General features: G+C 54.1%; 1 protein-coding gene and 1 long non-coding RNA gene across 2 annotated transcripts; one reads left to right on the top strand and one right to left on the bottom strand.

Annotated features, from left to right (window-relative positions):
* Positions 1-27: 27 nt before the first annotated feature.
* Positions 28-1,800, bottom strand: LOC130601729 (uncharacterized). Its single transcript, XR_008972738.1, has 3 exons — positions 1,471-1,800; positions 532-614; positions 28-203 (listed from the first exon to the last, which is right to left on the bottom strand). It is a non-coding gene; the product is annotated as an uncharacterized LOC130601729 (long non-coding RNA).
* Positions 1,801-16,420: 14,620 nt separating this feature from the next.
* Positions 16,421-17,342, top strand: LOC130601730 (serine/threonine-protein kinase Chk1-like). Its single transcript, XM_057414003.1, has 3 exons — positions 16,421-16,534; positions 16,632-16,733; positions 17,130-17,342. The coding sequence occupies exons 1-3, from the start codon at positions 16,430-16,432 to the stop codon at positions 17,223-17,225; spliced, it is 303 nt and encodes a 100-aa protein (XP_057269986.1). The 5' UTR covers positions 16,421-16,429; the 3' UTR covers positions 17,226-17,342.
* Positions 17,343-20,496: the final 3,154 nt, after the last annotated feature.

Genomic DNA, 20,496 nt, shown 5'->3' with positions numbered 1-20,496 from the left:
CGTCACCTCTGCAACATCAGCCTGCAGAATCTTTATTATTACAGAAAATACAGGTTTGCATCAAAGCAGTCCTAAAACACACTACCAGAAATACTTGGCACAGGGAATTCAACACACAGACCTTACACGTCCATGGAGACTGCCATCCCCAAATGCTACTGTATCTCTTCCTCCCTCTGGGCCCTGTACTCCTTCATGCTCCTCTGCAAGCAAGAGCAAAGAACAAACGTTAACAGCGTATACCTGAGAGGCTCGTACACCCCATGCCGCCACTCTGCTCTGTGCTGTGACTCCTCTGCCCAGTGCAGAGGATCCTGAGCAGCTCTGGCAGAGCTCCAGGTACCTTCAGAAGTGACTGAGCTTTACATTCACTCCAAGGAACAGGAAGCCAGGCCATGCTGCAGGTCAGGCAGAGAAAGTCTGAGATAACTCTAGGTTCTTTATGCCTACAACACAGCTGTCAGCCCTTTCCTCTCACCTCTGAGACCAAGAGACAGAAAAGCCCCCTGAACTCTTCAGGAATAGTCTCACCTCAAAGGTGTTGAGTACATGTTAGCAAACACCCATCAGGTCATTCATTCCTTTCTGGCATGGCTCAACAGCAGGAAGGGCCCCTTTGGGAAAGAAGATGGGCCAGTGGTTTCCAAAGAGGTTGGTGGCCCTCTCCCTCACTGCTCTGGGCAGTGTGGTTGTTCCTCCATGACGGGAACAGGCTCTTACATCAGGCACATGCCACACACTTCCCTCCTACCAGCCCGCCGTCAGCACCCTGAGAGCTGAGCTCAGGCCAGGCTACGGTGCAGGAAGGGCAGAGCCAAACCCTGCAGGAGCCCCACAGGGAAGGGGTTCCCTTGGCAAGAACAGCCTCAGCACTACTCATTTTTAGGAAATTAAAGAGCCAGCAAGCACAAACTCAGATACTCAGGGGAGCAGCCCCATAAGGAAGGAATGAAATAACACTGTCCTCCTGCGGCAGCAGACAAAGCTGTGGAGCCTAGATGGAGGGCAGTAGACTGAGCTGAATGGGCTGGTGCGCTGGGAGGAGTGAGTGATGGCCTGAGGCTCAGAGTTGCCAGTGCTGCCTGTTAACAGAGAACACAGACCCCTCTGGGAGGCAAGTCAAGAGACAGCACAGACTTTTCAAGAGAGCTTTGGTTCACAGCCTGATGAGCAAAGCTGCCAGATAAGCAAGAAGAAGCAGAAGCAAATTCTCACCGCAGCTATGTATGTCAGCACCCTTTGGGTTGGCTTTCCAAATCTTCTGCTAATTTAGGGGCAGGTGAAGCACCCATCACCCCTGACCGGACTTAGCAGATCCACCTTACCCCGGCACTGCAGTACCGTGCCTGCAGAGAAGAGGGAGAAGAGTGGTTTTCTTTATTGAAATGACTCATGGTGGAAACCTGACGTGAACAGAGGGGATTCCACAAAGGAAGGGCCCTGAACGTGAAAGCAATGCACACCCCATACCTCTGGTCTGGATCCGGAAGCTGATCTTGCTTTCAGAGGGGTGTGTGATACAGTAGCCACAGAACTCCGCATCAGGGCTGCAGGAAGGGCGAGAGGAGAAGAGAGCAGTAAAACCCAGGCCAATCCACAGCAAATCTCAGGGAAGTCAGAGGCTTGGGCCACCCCAGACCTGCTGGGGCTCAGGACGTTTCTAATATGACTGAGGGTCTTATGGGAGGGATGTGCTCAAAGGACACTCCCCCTGTAACCTTATTCACACACTTCCATCTATCTCTGAGCTGCAGCTGGAACTTGGCAGGGGAAAGACCTGGCTGGCACCCTGGTCAAACAGGGGATCCTGGCTGCGTGGAAGCCTCCCTCCACACAGACCTGTTGCAATTCTGCTGGGCAAAGGAGGCAGATGGGTCTAGGGCACCACAAGATGTTTGCAGACTGCATGACATCTGCCTTCACAAGCCGAGGTGGTTGGTAGAACATTTGCGCACACAGCAGAAAGCACAGCCCCTCACAAGAAGGCTGCTCTTTTTCTTGTCATGGTGAGACATCAGAGGAATTCACACAGCATTTGCAATGCGACTGTCATTTGAGATGGTGCATTGAACTTCCTGCTGGAATTCTTCTGAGCCTTCCCAGTGAGTCTTCACAAACCCCCAGTGCCTCCCAGCTGGATAAAACCAGTGAAGGCATTTGTATATTTTAATGGGGGCAGCAGGATTACTAATTTCCAGCACCAATTCCTGCATCTTGATGGAAGCATTAAAGGGGATCAATTTGCTTAATACTGGCTGTTCCTACCCTCTTTTCTGACAGCACTTGCCCCAGAAGGCGACATAGGTACTGCCTGACCACCTGTACTTACAGAGTTGCACATCATTTTACCCAGAGCCACGTAAGACATTCAGAAATCTGTCACATGTCTGCCATTCCATTTCCTCTCTACTAACCATCAGAGCAGCGAGGGCTGGCTGTTCCTTACGGGACGGGGAGCTGGGAGCATGAACAAAGGTGCAAAGGTGGTAGCCAGGGCCAGCCAAGGGTCCAGGTCACCAGGCAGGTTTGTGGGGGTGAAATAGGTGCGAGGCCGGGTCAGGAAGACAACCTGCAGGTCGGGTGAGGGTAAAGAGGGTCAGACAAAACCTATGAGCACCAAGCAGATGTACAATGTACAACATTGAGGAGAGGCTGATGTTGGGTCAGGAAGTCAGCCCATGGGTCAGCATCCAACAGCTCAGTACAAGCTGAGCTGAAGACCCATATAGATACAACATAGCTCAGGAGGGACTGAAAGCCTAAGCTAAGCTTAAATGGGGTTCCTGAGCCTGTGGGCAGGGTGTGTGTGGAGGCCCCAGGTGAGGCTGGTCATACTCATCAAGGCCTATTAGCGCTCTCAAGGCTAACAGCACAAGGAGAAAACTGAATCCTGTTAAGGGAGGGGGTAGGTAAGGAGCCTCTGGCACGAGCTCTGATATAAATTCTCCAACAGGCATGCACAGAGGTAGTTTTGCCTTGTTCCAGCAGCAACTGAGATGCAACTTAGTGAAGAAGGGCAGAACAGGAGACAGAGGAACCCCAGTGGTACCAGGGGCTGTGGTGACTCCACTTACCTCACAACCATGTAGTGGAGGGCATTGCCAAGCGTGTGGTCCCCATCGGGAAACACAGACGTGACTCAGTTTCCATTTGTCCCATCCGCCCGAACCTGCCGTGAATGGGGAGAGAAGAGATGCTGTAAGGTTCTCTGCATACCAGCCCCAGGGTGAAAAATCAACAGCTGTGCTCAGCTTCAGCACAGGACTTGTAGCTCTGGCTGGCTCATCGCTGTGGCTCGTGGCTCATGTCTCAAGTGCTGGAGTGTGACCAAGAGCAACTTCACAGAGGAGGGAGGGAAGGTGGCAAAATTATCGAGCTTAGAGAAACATCCCCCTGGTTATCAAAGTGCCTGTGCACCCTTGCTCCTCACAGGAGAGAAGAGGAGCCCAAAGAAAGCTGCCAGCTTCAGGATCCATGGTGGAAAGAAGCTGGGAGTGACTGTTGAGGATGGTGTGATACCAGGCCCTGCCACCAGCACAGGGCTAGACAGGAAGTCAATAACTCCCAACTAGGGGTTAGGCTGTCAGCCAGGATCGCTAAGCTTATCCCCCCAACTTCAAAACCAACTATAAGCCCTCCCAGTTCTCCGCACCTGGTTACACTGCCCCAAACGGATGAAAAGCGGAGCTCCTCCATGCCTGGGGTGCCTAGGATGTCTCCCCTAGCTGATCCAGCTGAACAGAGTCCCTGCCTGGCTCACCAAACTGATAATGGGATAGACTCCACTTGTAAAGTAGGTATGCTTTATTCAGCGCTGAGACATGGGGGATCGTTCCTCCAAAGGCATGCCCGCTGCAACCTCGTTTCTCCCCTTATTTATTCTCTAAAATTATACGTACATATTAGGTTACACAACATGCCTATACATATTCATGTCCTATCCCTGCTTCGTATTATAATGAGCTAAACGGTCCTTTGCGGCTGCGCAGTAACTCCCGGTGGTCGTGGGTGAGGGTCTCAAGATGAAGTCAATGACTCTTCCTCTGCTTAAACTTTTTACCTCTAATAGTTGCTCATGCTCCCTGGTGACTTGGTCATTGTCCAAACCACAAAGCTGGCTCTAGCCGGTTTCAGGACCCAGAAAGCAGGAGCCAGATTACTGTTCCTTCCTCTTACCAGTAGCCGTGTCCTCCCATCCTGTTCTAGCACAGCATAATGAGCATGAAAAATGTTTGTGGAGTATGGGCAAGCATTAACATCGTTAAGCAAGCGGCTTAACACTACCCCTGCCTGTACATTGGTTAAATCTTTTTGCATTACTGTTCCCAGGCTGAAAGTCAAAAACACAGCGCTGCACCAGCTACTAAGGAGAAAAAGTGACTGCTACTGCTGAACCCAGGACAGTGTTCAGCTCCTAAGTCTGAGGCCCAGAGTCTCAGCCCCAGAGTCTCAGCCCCAGAGTCCCAGCCCCAGAGTCTCAGCCCCAGAGTCTCAGCCCCACAGTCCCAGCCCAGGAGTCTTAGCCCGAGTCTCAGACCTACAGTCGTAGCCCGAGTCTCAGTGCCAGAGTCCTCATTTGTGAGTCTCAGCCAGAGTATGTTCCAAAATCTGACCACCACAGTCTCAGCCCTGTGAGGACGGAGGCACGGACCCAGAGGTAGAGTGCAAGCTGGATCGTTTATTGCAAAGCTTACACAATATTTATATGCTTCCAAGCAATTAGCAGAGCACATCTGTGTTTGCCTTGCGGTTACATCAGGTGAAAGTGATACGTGGATTGACTCCAGCTCCTTAGAGTTGTAAAGTAGGTATGCTTTATTCAGCTGAGGTGCATGGGGGTTGCTCCTCCAAAAGCATGCGCACTCCCCTCTTTCCAGTTCTGACATCCTCGTTCCTTGCCAGTTCCAACGACTTCCAAGTACCAGTCAGGGACGGGTCGCTCTTAATTGCCTGCTGTAGTTCCTCCTTCCCATGGTCTCTGACAGTTTTGATACATTCCAACCCCCACACAGCTCCACAGTCTTAGCCCCACAGTCTCAGCCACAGAGTCTTAGCCCCACAGTCTCAGCCAGAGTCTCATCCCCACAGTCTCAGCCCCAGAGACCCAGCCCCACGGTCTCAGCAACAGTCTCAGCCACAGGGTCTGAGGCTGAGAGTCTCAGCTCCAAAACCTGAGCACCAGAGTCTCAGCTACAGTCTCAGCCACAGAGTCTATATTACAGTCTCTGTCACAGAGTCTGACATTCAAAGTCTGAGACCCAGAGTCAGAGCCACAGAGTCTCAGCCCCAGTCTGAGCCCCAGTCTGAATCCCAGAGTGTTAGTCATAGACTTTCAGCAGCAGTCTCAGCCCCAGAGTCTGAGAGTATCAGCTCCAAAGCCTGAGGCCCAGAGTCTCAGCCGCCGTTTCAGCCACAGAGTCTCAGCCTCTGAGTCTTATCCCCTGAGTCTGGCCCAAGTGGTGCAGCAGGAGCAAGGACACAGACAGGGACGAGGATGAGGTACGGGCAGGAGCAGGCAACAGCTCCGCGTCTCTGCCTGCTCCCTGCCCCATGCCTGCTTCCCACCGCTCCTATCCCTGCCCCGCGGGAGGTGGCCCTGGCTCAGTCCACTGCTGGTGAGGTGTCAGGCTTGTACAAGGTGGTCGTAAGTGTGAAGGAGGCGATGAAAGCCCCGCCTTCAGTTCATGCAGTTCCAACCCCCTCCCCAACGGCTGTTATGTCATTGCTGTTACGTCCCTGCTGTCCTTTCAGTGATGCCAGATCCGAGTCAAGCTTTTCCAGTGAGGACACATCGTTCTGGGACGAGCCGATTTCCCTTGCCTTCAGAGAGCACCCAGCACACACGCGTGGCAGACGCGCACAGACTGCACAAACACGTACTGAACGCACACGTGCTGCACGCGTAGATGTGCTGGTCTGTAACACGCCCCAGGTGGGGCAGAGCGACCAGCTCCAACGGCAGGGGATTGTCCCATGTCACAGTGGGGCCGCACGCTCGCAGGCCCGGCCGATGCAACTCCTGCGGCGAGGCCCCATTGTGAGGTGTGAGGTGTCCCGGGCTGTATCTGCCCAGCAGGGCCAGCACAGCGCCAGATCCGCTGCTGGTCGCAGACGAGAGCTCCTGGTTTGGATCCCCAGCCTTGAGCCTCGTGTGGTACCAAAGGCGCTCAGGCCCTGTGTCGCTATGGAACCGCTGCTGCTGCTGCTGTTGCTGCTGCTGGGCCTGGCCCCCGGCCTGGCCCGGCCCCTGGGGCCCTGCCCAGGGCCCTGCCGCTGCCGCGGGCGCCACCTGGACTGCAGCAGCGCTGCCCTGGCCCGCGTGCCCCTGGCCACCCCCCAACGGCCCTTCTCCGTGCTGTGAGTGCCCTGCAGCTCCGGGCGCTGCCCCGGACACCCCGAGAGCGGCTCCAGGGACACGCTGCCTGTGGAGGGCTGATGGGCAGCGCCGAGGGGGCAGCTCCAGGCCGGCCTCACGGCCACCCCGCAGCCCTGGGGCAGGAGAAGGGTTTGTGCTGGGGGTGACGCTGCCAATGGCTTCTCCGCAGGGATTTCACTGGGAACGCGCTCGCCCTCATTCGCCCTCAGCCGTGGAAGGGATACCTGTGGGCTGAGAAGCTGTGAGTATCCACCAGTATCGGACTTGGCACAGGGGTTCCGGGATCCCCATCCCTCCGCCGAGCTGCCGAGCTGAGGCTGTGCCGAGCACCACACCAGTGCTTGCCATGTGCTCGGCCTGCAGTCAGGGTCAGCAGGCTGGGAGCAAGCCCCTGCTCCTGCCATGAGCGTGATGAGTCGTGGCGGGACCCGGAGAGATGCCGCCGTGACGCTGCTGCAGGGTTGCTCCCCTGACAGCTCCATTGCACCCGAGAGCCACGGGTGCCACTGTTCGTCTGTCTCTTGCAGAGTCCTCCAGCACAACAACCTGCTGGCGGTGAAGAGGCGCTCGCTGGGGGGGCTGCTCCTGCTGAGGCACCTGTAAGTACCCCCCTGCCCATGGTGGTGGGCACGGCCTCCCCCCTGCCCTGGCCCTGCTGCTCTACAGTCCGCCCCAGGAAGGGCTTTATTCCTGCGGGTATCCCGGCTGCAGCCAGAGCAGAGCAGGGTCTTGGTGCAGGGGCGGGCTCCCCAGGGACGCACTGCACTCCCATTGCCCCACGGCCGAGCAGGAGCAGGTGGCTGCTGCCCTTTCCCTGCACAGACCTGCACGAGGCCGCCTCCTCCAGGGCAAACCTTGTGCATTCGTCTCCTCTCAGCTCGGATGCCCCAGAGCTGCCTTGGAGTGAGCTCATGGTGCAGTTCATCGCCCGTGGAGAGGGGCAGGCACTTCCCATTCACCTCCACGATGGGGCTGGGGACTCTGGCTGAGCAGGCCATGAAACACACCCCACAAAGGTTCCTCTCTCCTTGTTTGCTGCAGAACAAGCCCCCCAGTCAGAGAGTTCAGGCTGGGACAAGGAACCTTTTGGTTTCTAGAGCCAGGCCAGAGGACTCCTGCGCACATCAGAGCAGGGCTGCGCAGGGAGGTGACGTTTAGCAGCTAAGGGAAATAGCCCCATTTTGGTCACACAGGGCGTTACAGCCTGTCCCTGAGGCCGCACACAAGAGGTGCTCTTGGGGCGTGCATAAAGGACCTGCTCTGTTACCAGAGAGGAAAATCAGCCCTGAAATACCCCTGGTGGGATCAGAGCTGGGAGAACCTCTCTGAGCTGCAGCCACCCCCGTCAGGAGCGTGACCTCCGGTTACACACCACTGCAAGCCAGTGCAGGAGAGAAACCCCACGTGAAATGAGAGCTATGGCACGTCTGTGCCGCCAATGTCAAAGCACCTGAGAGAAACCGGGACAGTGCAAATGTCACCAGCGTTTTGTGTTCTCCTGTTAACAGGGATTTATCTTACAACAAAATCCAGTTGATCGAGGCGTGTGCTTTGGAGAACCTTCCTTTCCTGGAGACCATGTGAGTTATGGGAGTTCCTTCCTGGTGCGGTTGGTGAAGCCTGGTTGCATTTTGAACCTTCTGGTGCTGGAAAAAGCTCCAGTTATTTTTAGAAGAAGGCCTCCGGTTTCTCCTGCTGAAGGAGCAGCAGAGCTCAGGTGCTCAGGGAGTGGCTGGTGGCCACGCCAGGATGGGGCCATGGCTTCTGCAAACACAGCAGGAATAGAAGCTGTGTCTTGAGTCTTGCTGTGTCCTGGCACAGGAAGAGATGCAGCACGCATGCACTTCATCTCCTCTCCTGGACAGGTTAACAAACAGCAGGAGAGAAAATGGCAGTTTCCCCCCAGTTCCACCTTGGATGGGGCTGTTTCCTACAGATCAGTGCTGCTTCTCTCCAGCTTCCTGTGGTCTTCATTTCTGTGGTCTCCTGTTTCCCCAGAAGCCTGGAGGGAAATCTCATCACCCAGATCCGGAGCGACACCTTCCGGGCATGGCACGGGATGCAGTTCCTCCAGACGCTGTGAGTGTTCCAAGGGCTAAGGGTAGCTCAGAGCAGTGGCACTTGTCACTGTGTTCTGCTCACCTCTTAACCCCAGTAGGCAGCAGCATCAATGCTGAATGACAACTCTGTCAGGCCACGCCTTTGCCTGGCTGGGTGCAGGACCAGAGACAACGCTCAGGGTCAGTGGGAATGTGAGAAATAGGGAAAGTCCTGTTGGAGGGAAGCCACCAGAAGGTGTGAGTTGAGGAGGAAAGAAAGAGATGTTGTGTTTTCCAGAAGCAGCACTTCTGGGCTTTTGCTCTCTGGGCTGGAGATAGTCAGGACCTGATGTATGTTGTGAATCTGCCCATCAGCATCTGCCCTGGTCTGGAACCTTCACCCCAGGCCCTTCCTCACACACGCAGCACTGAGCCCCTGCCACCGCTCTCATCCTGCACCCCCCGCTCACATGGGGTGTTGGTTCATTTCAGGGTCCTGAGTCGTAACCCCCTGTCTGTTATCGAGGACACGTGGTTCTTCAAGCTGCCTTCAGTCACTCACCTGTAAGTACGGACTCCTTGTTAACGGCTTACCGTGGATCTTTCTTTGTGTCTCTGGGTGCCCCGTGGCCAGGAAAGCAGAGATCCAGCAGCAAATCCCACCCTTCTCCCACCCTTCTCCTGCTGGAGGCAGCGGCAGAGCCAGGCAAAGGCTGAGCAGTCCTGGCGTGTCCCATCTGCAAAGCCAGCACGGAGCTGCGACACGGACTCGAACTTGTCTGCATTCATGTCCCATGGGATCTGCAGGATCCCTTCTGGTTCAGACCCATGGGTGGGAGCAGGGCACAGCAGGAAGGAGAGACGGTTTTCCGTCTTTTCTCCTGGATTAGGTAGCAGCAGATCCCCCCCTGCGGCCAGCACAGCAAGCAGCAGGGACTGGGCTTGTTCCCGGAGCAGAGGGTGGTGCCGCCACCTCAAATGTAATGTGTTTCTTGAAACCCTTGTAGGGACCTGGGTGCCACACGAGTGACTCGGCAGACGCTGCTCATGCTGCTCCTGAGAACATCCCGTTTGGAAACACTGTGAGTGTGCGGGGGCTGGCTCCCACCTCCAGCAGATCCCGGCTGCTGGGACAAAGGGTCTGTGTGGGGAACAAACCCAGCAGCACAAAAGTATCCATTGGGACACAGGGAGCGAGGGGAAGTTTCCCAGAGCTGCAGCAGACACTGAAGCAGACCCCTGAGGCGTTTCTGTGCGCCACCTGGGTTGGAGTCGCTGCCCTGGGTCGCGATGCTGAGTGTTTGTGCACAACCTCTGTTCTTTAGCAAGCTGTCCATCGACACGGCCTGCTGCCTCTGCCAGCACAAGCACAGCACTGAGACCCCGTGCAGGACCCTCAGCTTCGACTGCACGAGCGTGTGCAACAGCACTGTTCCCCGCTGCGGTAACTGGCCCACAGCCCTGCCCATGTCCCCCAGCTATAGTGAACCTTCTGAGCCTGTGTCTGGCAGAAAGCTCTTTGTCACTGAAGTGCTCTTGGTGTGTTACAGCTCCCCTGGCAGAGACACCAGGGCTCCTAATGGGACCGGTGCCCCCCAAGAAAGGGAACAACAGGTCCGTGTTGAATCTCCAGCCTAAGGAGCCTTCACTCGGGGAGCAGAGAACCGTCACGCTCACAGTTGCCTGGAGCCTGAGCAGCCTCGATGCATCAGCACCTTCCCCTCAGCAGCTCTCGAGGCAGGAGGGCAACATCGCCAAGGAGCTGACGCTGATGCTGCAGAGCATGCAGCACAGGGGCTGGAGCAGCTCTATTGACACCAGGAGGCTCTATTTCCTAGCAGAGGGGCTCGTGGCACAGCTAAAGAACAAGCTGCACAAGGCCATGAGCATCCTGACTGTGAAAAGTATGAACCTCAGCGATATCCTCCCAGTCTCCAGCCACCAGAGAACACCCACCCTTCCTGCAGCGCAGCCTTCTACACAGTACCAAACAGAGGACCCACATCTCGCCCTGTCTGGTGAGAGTCAGGATCATTCAGACGCCATGGGGCAGACCAACACGCCTGACAGGATGGAGAATGAGGGTAGCGCAGAAGATGAGGAGGAAGCACCATCCCCAACACAGGACTCTGCTGGGACAGATGAGGAGCAGAAGCAGGAGGACAGCGATGGGACAGTGGGCAACGAGGGTGCAGAAGAAGAGCCTGCAGCAGCAGAGGGTAGAGCAGAGCAGAGACCTAGCACTAAGGAGCAGGAACCCTCGACCGCAACGGCACAGGGCAGCTCCAGCGCCCCGGGCAGCACGGCCATGCGAGGACCCCCCTTTGACACCCTGCTCAGCCGCCACCTACACTCTCTGGTGCCAGATGGAGCCCTGCGCAGGTTCATGGCACAGGTGGCTCGAGCCCTGAGCGAGGACTGTGGCCTGCCCCAGCTCCAGCAGGCCTGCGCCAAGATGGTCTCGAGGATGGGGCTGCTCCTGAGGCTCCTGAGTGAGAGGCAGCGTGACCCGGAGCCCTCTGACCTCCTTGAGCAGTGTGTGCGGGAGGAGGATGCCGGCACCTCTCGTCCCCATGCCCAAGTCCAGGCCAGGGAGATGGGCAGTGAATCTGCAGAGACGGTAGGAGACAACGCGGCATGGCTGCATGTGTGTGTCTGGGCAGTGGGGTATGGAAGGGGCCTCCCTTCCCTCCCCGCTCCTCTTCTCCCTGATGCACTCTCCTTTTCTCCCAGGAGATGGCCAATCACACCTTGGACCGCTGGCTGCCGCTGGCACTGATGCTCTTGCCGTTACTGAACTTCATCACATCCGTTGCTCTCCTGGTGCAGTGCTGTTTCAAGGTGAGCCAAGGATTCGTTTGCCAGAGCGCTGCCAGCCAAACCCTGGGGCTGAAGAGCACAGGGGCCCGGGGGGGGGGGGTGTGTGTGTGCTCCCACAGTGCTCATGGGGCCCGGGTGCTGCTGCGGATGCCTGTGGATGTGCTGGCGTGCACAAGAGATGTCTTCCCAGACTTGGAGCTCATTGTGCTACCCCACCCTGGAGCTTGGAGGTGTTCAGAGCTGCTGGGAGCAGCTTGTCCTGGCTCCTGCCAGGGTCGGTCCCCAGCTCTGCTGTGCATCTTCCCAGCAGCTCCTTCCTTGAGGGGGGCTGCAGCTCCCTCTCATCACAGCCTCTGCCATCAGCCCCTACCAGGCTCTAGCCTGCAGTCCCTCGCCCCAAGCATCCCCTCCCCAGCTCCTGGCCTGGCCTTGCTCTGTTGCAGCACCCGTTGCTTCCAGCCGTGCAGCAATGCCCCTGCTCCCTGCCCTGAGCCCATACCCAGCCTTTCTGCATGGTGCTGCGGCTCCGGCGTGTCGGGGCCGTGCCCGGGCACAGGGCAGGGGCCCAATCGTTGCTGTGGAGTTTGAACCTCCCTTCGGGGGCCTTCTCCTCCAAATAGACAAATGAGCTTTCATGTCTTTAGAAGGCATGGCGCGTATTGCAGGCGGTGGTTGAAGGGGCGGGGCGGGGAGCCTGCAGAGCTCTGTGCAGAGGAGAAAGGCAGAAATTAACAACGCTGAGGAGAACTCTGGGTCATTCCAGAGGCAGGGAGCAGCGGGGAGCTGGGCAGGGAGGCAGGGGGGGCTCTTCTTAAAGGTGTGGCTGCTGGCACAGCCTTGCACGTGTGTAGACGGCACTGGGCTGGAGGAAGAACCTTCCGGCTCCCCTGTGCTGCAGAATTCTCTGTGGAAACCTCCATGTTCCGAGTCTCTGTCTCTCTATCACCAGCTTTGTGCCAAGAAACGTGCCGAGGATTCCCAAGGCAGCAGCAGATGGAGCCTGAAGCGGTAACTCCTGCCCTGCCCTGTCCCGCCCCAACAGGCTCTGCTCCAGCAGCACCCAGCCCTGCCCAGAGCCCGCCAACTCCTCCAGCACTGGAGGAGTTCATCCTTTACTTCTCATCCTCCTGCTCTTCCCTGTTTCCAGGTGCTTTCAGAAGCTGAGGCCCAAGTGCTGGAGCAGGAGCAAGGACACGGACAGGGACAAGGAGGAGGTAAGGGCAGGAGCAGGCGCCAGCTCTGTCCCTCTACCCGGTCCCTGCCCCATGCCTGCTTCTCACCTCTCTAATCCCTGCCCCGCAGGAGGCGGCCCTGGCTCAGCTCGATGCTCGGGAGGAGGAGTCAGATTTGGAAGAGGTGGTCTCTGACATAAGGTAAATGTGATGGTGGCAATGCTGGTGCCGAGTTCAGCTCTTGTTCCGTGTAGGAACTGCTGAGGGTTTCCTTCATGTTGCTTCCTTGGATATATCCTTAGATGCTATTTCCTTGCTGTTATTTTCTCAGCTATTATTTCCCAGCTCTTATTTCCTTGATGTTCATAGAAGCATAAACTCACCGAGCGGTTTGGGTTGGGAGGGAGCTTAATGCTCACTCAGTTCCAACTCCCTCCCCAATGGCTTTTGTGACATTGCTGTTATGTCCTTGCTGTCACTTCAGATATCCCAGAAGCTGGTCAGGGGTTCCTGGTGCCCATGTGTCAGCAGAGGAGAAACGACTTTTGCTTGCCCCACAAGCGCCTTGAGACCCAGCGTGATGCTCCTTATTCATGGAGCAGGATAGAAGTTCTTCGAAGTCACCAATAAAACTGTTGGGTTGTTCGTTCTGCCCGTGTCCTGTGAGTTGATGGATGCATGCATGCGTGTGTCTGAGCCTCTGTGTGTGTGCACGCAAATGTGATAAACACGTAGATGTATTGGCTTTTGCAAATCATAGGTGTGGTTATGTGGGGATAACTGTACCAGTTTACAGTAACAGACACAAAGCTCGCTAAAGACACAAGATTAGACAACAAGTTAAAAAGGGCCAGAACTCTTGAGCAAAACGGAGTCACATAGCAAAAGAATTTGTAAAAGAAAGACACGGGGGGAGAGGGGGGGCTTGATATAAGAAAAGCTGGTGCCTGGAAAACATAAAGTACTTTTTATCTTAACTTAGGTTGTAGAAAGAGAACAATGTTTATGTTGTAAGTCTGTGGAATGTAGTGGCCCCACTAAACATGAGTTAATTGTTTCACACTAGTCTTCTAAAGTATCTTTAGTTTTAAAGAACAATGTTTGTGTTGTAAGTCTGTGGTGAGATAATAGGATTTAGTGGCCCCACTAAACTTGAATGAGTTATTTCACACCATCCTTCTATTTATCAGTTAGTTTAGAGACAGTGCCTCCCAAACATCTGCTAGTTTGGGATACTCCTTGTCTGCCCATCCTGCAATAAATTTTGCAGGCGGGTCACACTGTTTTAAATCATTGCTAGTTATCAGAATAATTACAGATACAGCTGGTTGTGTGATTGCTGGGGGGTCCAACTGTGCCCAAGGTGAAAAGTACACTGTGAGGAAGAAGACTGCTTACTTCATCTTGAAGACCCCTACTCACAAGAGGAAGACTGCTTACTTCATCCTCAAGACCCCTGCCCACAGTCACCAGAGAGCACTGCGCAGACGCCAAGAGGAGGGGACTTACAAGTTCCGGGAGTTAGTTATAACATTCCCCGCCTATATGCGGCAATTATGAATATGCACGTAACTAATGTAATAGTGAAAGTATAGTAACCTGTAACAAATGCTAATCACTTGCGCCTCTGGCTACGGTCATGCGCCCAGCGCTGTTGCTTTTGCTTTATTGACTTTGTCCCTCAATAAAACCTTGTTATCTTATTTAGAGGAGTGAGTTCGTATTTCACAAATGGGGGCTTGTCCGGGATAAGAACCTGCTTTGCTTCCGTGGGCCTAGGGGAATCTGAGTGAAGGGCGCGCCCTGCCGATTTTGGCAGTTTGCTCGGTTTCTTCTGGTCTCATCGGCGCTTGCAGGTTATATCCTGGGCAAAGAAGGGGACTCAAAAAGCAAAAGCAGGGAAGGGCTCCCAGGAAAGCCGCGGTCGCCTGTAATTCACGTGCAGGAAGACCCGGACAAGAAAACGGACTGGAAGTGTTGTTCGGTTGGACGGGTATATGGGGGTGATCGGTGTGTGAATGAGACACGGACCGGGTAACCTGGATCTGGAAATAATTCGGCAGACCAAGAAGCTAGAGATGAAGCAGTAAACGGAATGGAGAGAGTCATGTTGGTTCTGTTACCTGAGGAAGAGGAACTGGAGATTCCAAAATCCAGAGAGTCCGAAGAGAAAGAGTTGAGTAAAATAGGGGGAGAACAGGATCTACATGGGAAATGGAAACTCCCTGATGGGAGGCAACTCCTTAATAAACCATTGATCAGACAGATATTAGGAAGCATACACTGAAAGACTCACTGGGGCACACAGGCCCTGTGTGTCCACTTTTTAAGGGAGTATGGATGCATCGGGATTTTGGGGTTAGCGAAAGAAATAACTGATAAATGCATGACTCGCCAAAGAGTGAATAAAAAGCTTATGAGAAAAACTACCTCCAGGGGACGTGAATTGGTGATGCGGCCTTTTCTGACAACTCAAAAGGAGACTGCTACTTATGAGGGAGGAGAGGCGAGTATCAGAAGATACAGCACCACGATAGCTCAGACTCTGGAACACTTGAGATTCAAAGGACAGATTCCCTAGTCGACGCCTCTAGACTTTAAAATTCATCACATTAATCCCGGGGAGTTGTAGCACTGGGAGGGCCGTTAACAGCCGGAGCCGTTGAAGCTCTTCCCCCAGGTGTGTGTGCTTGCACACGTACGTGCCTGCGCATGAGAACACACGTGCAGCCCACGAGTGTGAGCGTGGGGGAGCGTGCCTGGTCGGGTCCCTTCCGGCGGCTCCCAAAAGAGCTCACTCTGGAGCCAGGAGAACTCCAGTTGCTTTTTTTAAAGCAACCAGGAGAGCTCAGCACTGTTTTCCAGCCATCTCCAAGCTCGAGCACCCCTGATCCCACCAGTGAAGCACTGCGATTGGGGAGGAGAATATCCCGGTGCGAGGCTGGAGAGGTCTGCTCCTTCCGACGTTATTTGCCAGCCCCGGGCACCAGGGGAAGGAGAATGCACCTTCAGTTGAAGATGATGGAGGGAGGGGAGAGAGAAAAGGAGAGGATAAAGAGAACACGTGACTCCCCGTATTCAATCAGCCAGAAGCAAGGAGGTGCTGGTGCCCTCTCATTTTTAGATTCACAGATTTGAGGACCAGAGGGGACCGTGATGATCATCTGGCCTGACAGTCTGTATTATGTAAAAGCCACTTGAAGCCAGACAGTGCCACCAGTTTTTTAGAAGCAACAGCAAGCACTGGGGAGCTTATAAAGACTGTGACTGAGACCTCACCTGGAGTATTGTGTGCAGTTCTGGTGTCCTCAACATAAAAAGGACATGGAACTGTTGGAACAAGTCCAGAGAAGGGCCACGGGGATGATCAGGGGACTGGAGCACCTCCCGTATGAAGACAGGCTGAGGAAGTTGGGGCTGTACAGCCTGGAGAAGAGAAGGCTGCGTGGAGACCTCATAGCAGCCTTCCAGTATCTGAAGGGGGCCTATAGGGATGCTGGAGAGGGACTCTTCATTAGAGACTGTAGTGATAGGACAAGCAGTAACGGGTTAAAACTTAAACAGGGGAAGTTTAGATTGGATATAAGAAGGAAATGGGAACTTTTGCAACTTTTCATCCCATTTATAACCTCGGAGCCCAACTTTGCCGTGTTTATTACATTTGGGATGCAACTTCACATTATATTTGTGAGATTCAGAGGCAACTGTGCAATATTTAAGCCATTAGGGAGCAGTTTTGCGGTACTGGGATGCAGCTTCTCAGCGTTCATAATGTTTGGGATGCAGGTTTGCATCCTGAGCGATGCAGCTCGCAGCCTTTGCCATAAGGGGATGCAGCTTCGCAGCGTTCGTAATGTTTGGGATGCAGGTTTGCATCCTGAGCGATGCAGCTCGCAGCCTTTGCCATAAGGGGATGCAGCGTTCATAATGTTTGGGATGCAGGTTTGCATCCTGAGCGATGCAGCTCGCAGCCTTTGCCATCAGGGGATGCAGCTTTCCAGGGGTTACGCCTGGTGAAGCAGATGACGCGCTTCTTCACCAAGCTGGACGCTGACGGCTCGTACCGTGCCCTGAAGGAGGTGTGTGAGAAGATGGGGTACGGCTGGAAGAAGAGTTGCACCAACCAGGTGGGTGCTGGGGGGGGCGAGATCCTGGGGTGCAGCCTCCCTGCTGTTGTATCTGTAAGTAACCCAGGGGATCCTCCCTCCTTACTGATGTTTTCAGGTCACCATCTCAACCACACACAGGAGGAACAACAAACTCATCTTCAAGGTGAACCTGGTGGAGATGGAGAGCAGGATCTTGGTGGATTTTCGCCTCGCCAAGGTGGGCACACGGTGATGCGCAGTAGGTACAAGGTGATGCAGAGACTTGCAAGGTGGTGCAAGGTGATGCAGGACCCCGTTAGGTGGGTGCAAGGTGATGCAGGACCATGTTAGGTAGGTGCAGGGTGATGCAGGACCATGGTGTGTGGGTGCAAGGTGATGCAGGACCATGTTGGGTGGGTGCAAGGTGATGCAGGACCATGTTAGGTGGGTGCAAGGTGATGCAGGACCATGTTGGGTGGGTGCAAGGTGATGCAGGACCATGTTAGGTGGGTGCAAGGTGATGCAGGACCATGGTGGGTGGGTTCAAGGTGATGGAGGACCATGGTGGGTGGGTGCAAGGTGATGCAGGACCATGGTGGGTGGGTGCAAGGTAACACAACCTCTCCCCATGCAGGGTGATGGCCTGGAGTTCAAAAGACACTTTCTGAAGATCAAGAGCAAGCTCAGCGACATCATCAGCACCCAGAAAGTCTGGCTGCCTGCCACCTGAGCCCCAGCATGCCCCCTGCCTCCTCCTCCTCTTCCTCCTCCTCCTCCTTTTCCTCTTCTTCCTGTGGGGAACACCCAACCAGCCGCATGCTTCAGGTTTTAAAGGTTCAATAAAGTCCTTGGGGACACATGAAGTGATGCTTCCCGCAAGCAGGGAGGCTGCAATGGGTCCCATCCTGCCACCGTCCCTGCAGGGTGCAGGGATGGACTGGTGGGTCCGTCAAAATTTACCCAAAATGCCCCAAACGCCTGAAATTACCCTAAATTATGCACAAGCAGCCCAAATTGCCCCCAAACCAACTCAAAACCTTGCAGAAGTGCTCCAGATTGCACTCAAACCGCCACATCCCAAAGTGCAAACATCCAGCCCCTGCTCCCAAGCTTAAGGGGCCAGGATAGAAAGCTGGTGCTTGGCTCACACAGTGAGCTCTGCAGTGCTGCCAACAACACGGGTAGCCACTCTTACACTCTTCACAGATGCAGTTTTAGGTGGGTAAGTAAGGGAGGATATCCGTGTTGGTGATACTGTTCCTGAGGTCACCACGTGTAGGACATGCTTGGAGCAATCTGCTCTAGTGGAAGGTGTCCCCGCCCGTGGCACAGGGGTGAAACTGATGAGCTTTGAGGTCCCTTCCAGTCCGTCCCATTCTGGGATTCTGTGCCCTATGCTCGGGCTCTAGGCCCCATTGGAAGGAAGGAAAAACTCAACCAAAACCAGTTTGAATCGCCCCAAAATAGCAAAAACCAACCCAAACTGCCCCAAATGGCCTTAAAACCAGAGAAAAGTGTCCCAAGGCCACCCCAAGCACCCCTAAACCTGCCCAGATTGCCTGCAAAAGGTTCAGTATGTCCCAGAGAAAACTAGAAGTGTCCCAAAATATCCCAAACCAGCCTGAAATGCCCCAAACCGCCACAACAACCCACACAAATTGTCCCAAATCAGCTCAAATGACCCACAAAATGGCTTTGATGGTCCTAAACCAACCCCCAAATACCCCAAAATGCCCCACAAGTCCCCACAGCAGCTCAACATTCACCCCAAATGCCTCCAGACAGCTGGAATTACCCCAAATTATGCACGAAGAGCACAAACTCTGCCCCAAACCTTCCAAAAATGCCCCCAAACCACCTTCAAAAGCCCCAAATTACACTCAAACCACGAGATCCCAGAGTGCAGATATCCAGGTCCTGCTCCTAAGCCTAAGGTGCCAGGACAGAAAGCTGGTGCTTGGCAATGATCCGGCAGAAGAGCAGGTGAGTAGAGGATGGGGGGGGCTCCTCCGAAGAAAGGGGGGTAACAGCTGGATTTGGGGCTGATTCCCCTAAAAAGACCTTTCCGTGAGGGCTGTGCTTGTGGTGGCCCCAAAATACTCCAAACCCCTGATTCTGGGTCTGCAAAGGTTGGGGTAGGGGGGCTGGTGTGCGGGGTACAAAACCCAGCACAGCCGGTGGAGGGGCCCTGGTTGGCCTGAATTCCAATGCGTGGTTTATCATGCCTCACCAGAACAGGTTCCCACCCTCAGAGGGGTCCCCTGTTTCATTTTTAGGTGCTAGGTCATCCTCATGCTAAAAACTCAAGTTATTTCAGCTAAGGCCTAATGGCTGGGTCTCAATTTCCCCCCTTTTCCTTAAAATTGTGCAAATTCTTTTGCACAGTCCATAGTATGCACACCTGATGAGCTCTGGCTGTCTTATCCCTCTGGTGCGCGGTGCGGCGCCGGGCCATCAGGGATGCAGAGGGACAGGTTCCCACCCTCAGCCTCAGGGGTCCCCTGTTTCAACTTTCCACCACGTCCACAAATGAACAATTGTTAATAAAGCCATAGTCAGCAGTAGCACAAGCACAGGGTAGACCGGTATATCAAAAAGTTGAGTTGCTGTAAGAGATTGCCCTACCAAGAAAACTTCCCTCCAGTGGTGCTCTCCATTTTTCTTGGTGTCAGTGATGATTTCTTCGATTTCTTCCACATTATGCTTAACAGCCCATATTGCTTGGTGAGAAGTTTCGTTGGCCTTCTGCATCATCTGCTCCAGCTCTGGGTCATAGAACATTTTCTTTAGCATTTCTATTTCATTCCAATGTGTAGGGCACGTATATCATGGTATAACACATCGGTATCTTGTATTAGTTGGTAAATAGTGACGGGGTGGTGTAGTTAAAATCGCATCCAATGATTTTGGTAAAATTGCACACACAAAAGTTAGTAGCATTTGTTTCTTCGATACACCTATCAATTGTTGCATTCTCACACGCGGTTCTTATACAAGTGTCGTGGTTTAAACCTAGCCAGACAGCTTGTTCACTCACTCCCAGTGAGTGGTGCCAGGCTGGAAGCAATCGAGGCCCCCACCACCCCCCCCCCGCCGGGGGCTCTTCTCCTTTCCGGCTGCCAGTGTAATGGGGACGAGAATTGAAAGAATTCAACTCCCACGGGTTGAGACAAGAACAGTCCAGCAACCAATCACCACCACTACCACCAACGACAGCAATGATAAGAGAAAATAACAAAGGAAGAGAATACGATACCACCTGCTGATCACAGGCCCATCTATATGTCGCATCTCTGCCCTGGTGGCCTGAATTGTCATGGGCCCACGGGGCCAAAAATAATTTACCCTTATGTTGCCAATCTAAGTCCATCTGTGCCACTTCAATCTTAGCAGCTTTATCCACTTGTTGGCTGTTTTGGTGTTCCTCAGTGGCCTGACTCTTGGGTACATGAAGATCTATGTGGTGTACCTTCACCACCAGGTTCTGCACCCACTGTGGCACCAATATCTTGCCACAGTGCAGCAGCCCAGATGGGTTTACCTCTGCGTTGCCAGTTGCTCTGCTTCCATTGCTGCAACCACCCCCACAGGGCATTTCCCACCACCCATGAGTCAGTATAGAGATAAAGTACTGGCCACTTTTCTCATTCAGCAATGTCCAGGGCCAGGTGGATGGCTTTCACCTCGGCAAACTGACTCGATTCACCCTCTCCTTCAGCAGTTTCTGCAACTTGTCGTCGAGGACTCCATACAGCTGCCTTCCATCTCCGAAGCTTTCCCACAATACGGCAGGACCCATCGGTAAACAAGACAAACTGCTTTTCACTTTCTGACAGTTTATTATATGGATGGGCCTGCTGCAGATTTTTGCTGGGGCTGATGTATGTAATAACGCAACATTTATCACAGTTTTACTTATGGGAGAAGCCTCAGTGTGCTCCTTATATAGGGACAAGGCTGCCTTGGTGTGCAAAGGTACAAACAGTTTTCAGGGTGAGCAC

Source organism: Pezoporus wallicus, unplaced genomic scaffold (assembly GCF_028554395.1).
Source record: "Pezoporus wallicus isolate ANWC-B61680 ecotype Strahan unplaced genomic scaffold, APGP_CSIRO_Pwel_v1 contig_7859, whole genome shotgun sequence".
NCBI classification, from domain to species: Eukaryota; Metazoa; Chordata; class Aves; order Psittaciformes; family Psittacidae; genus Pezoporus; species Pezoporus wallicus.
This window is presented reverse-complemented; position numbering and strand designations above follow the sequence as displayed.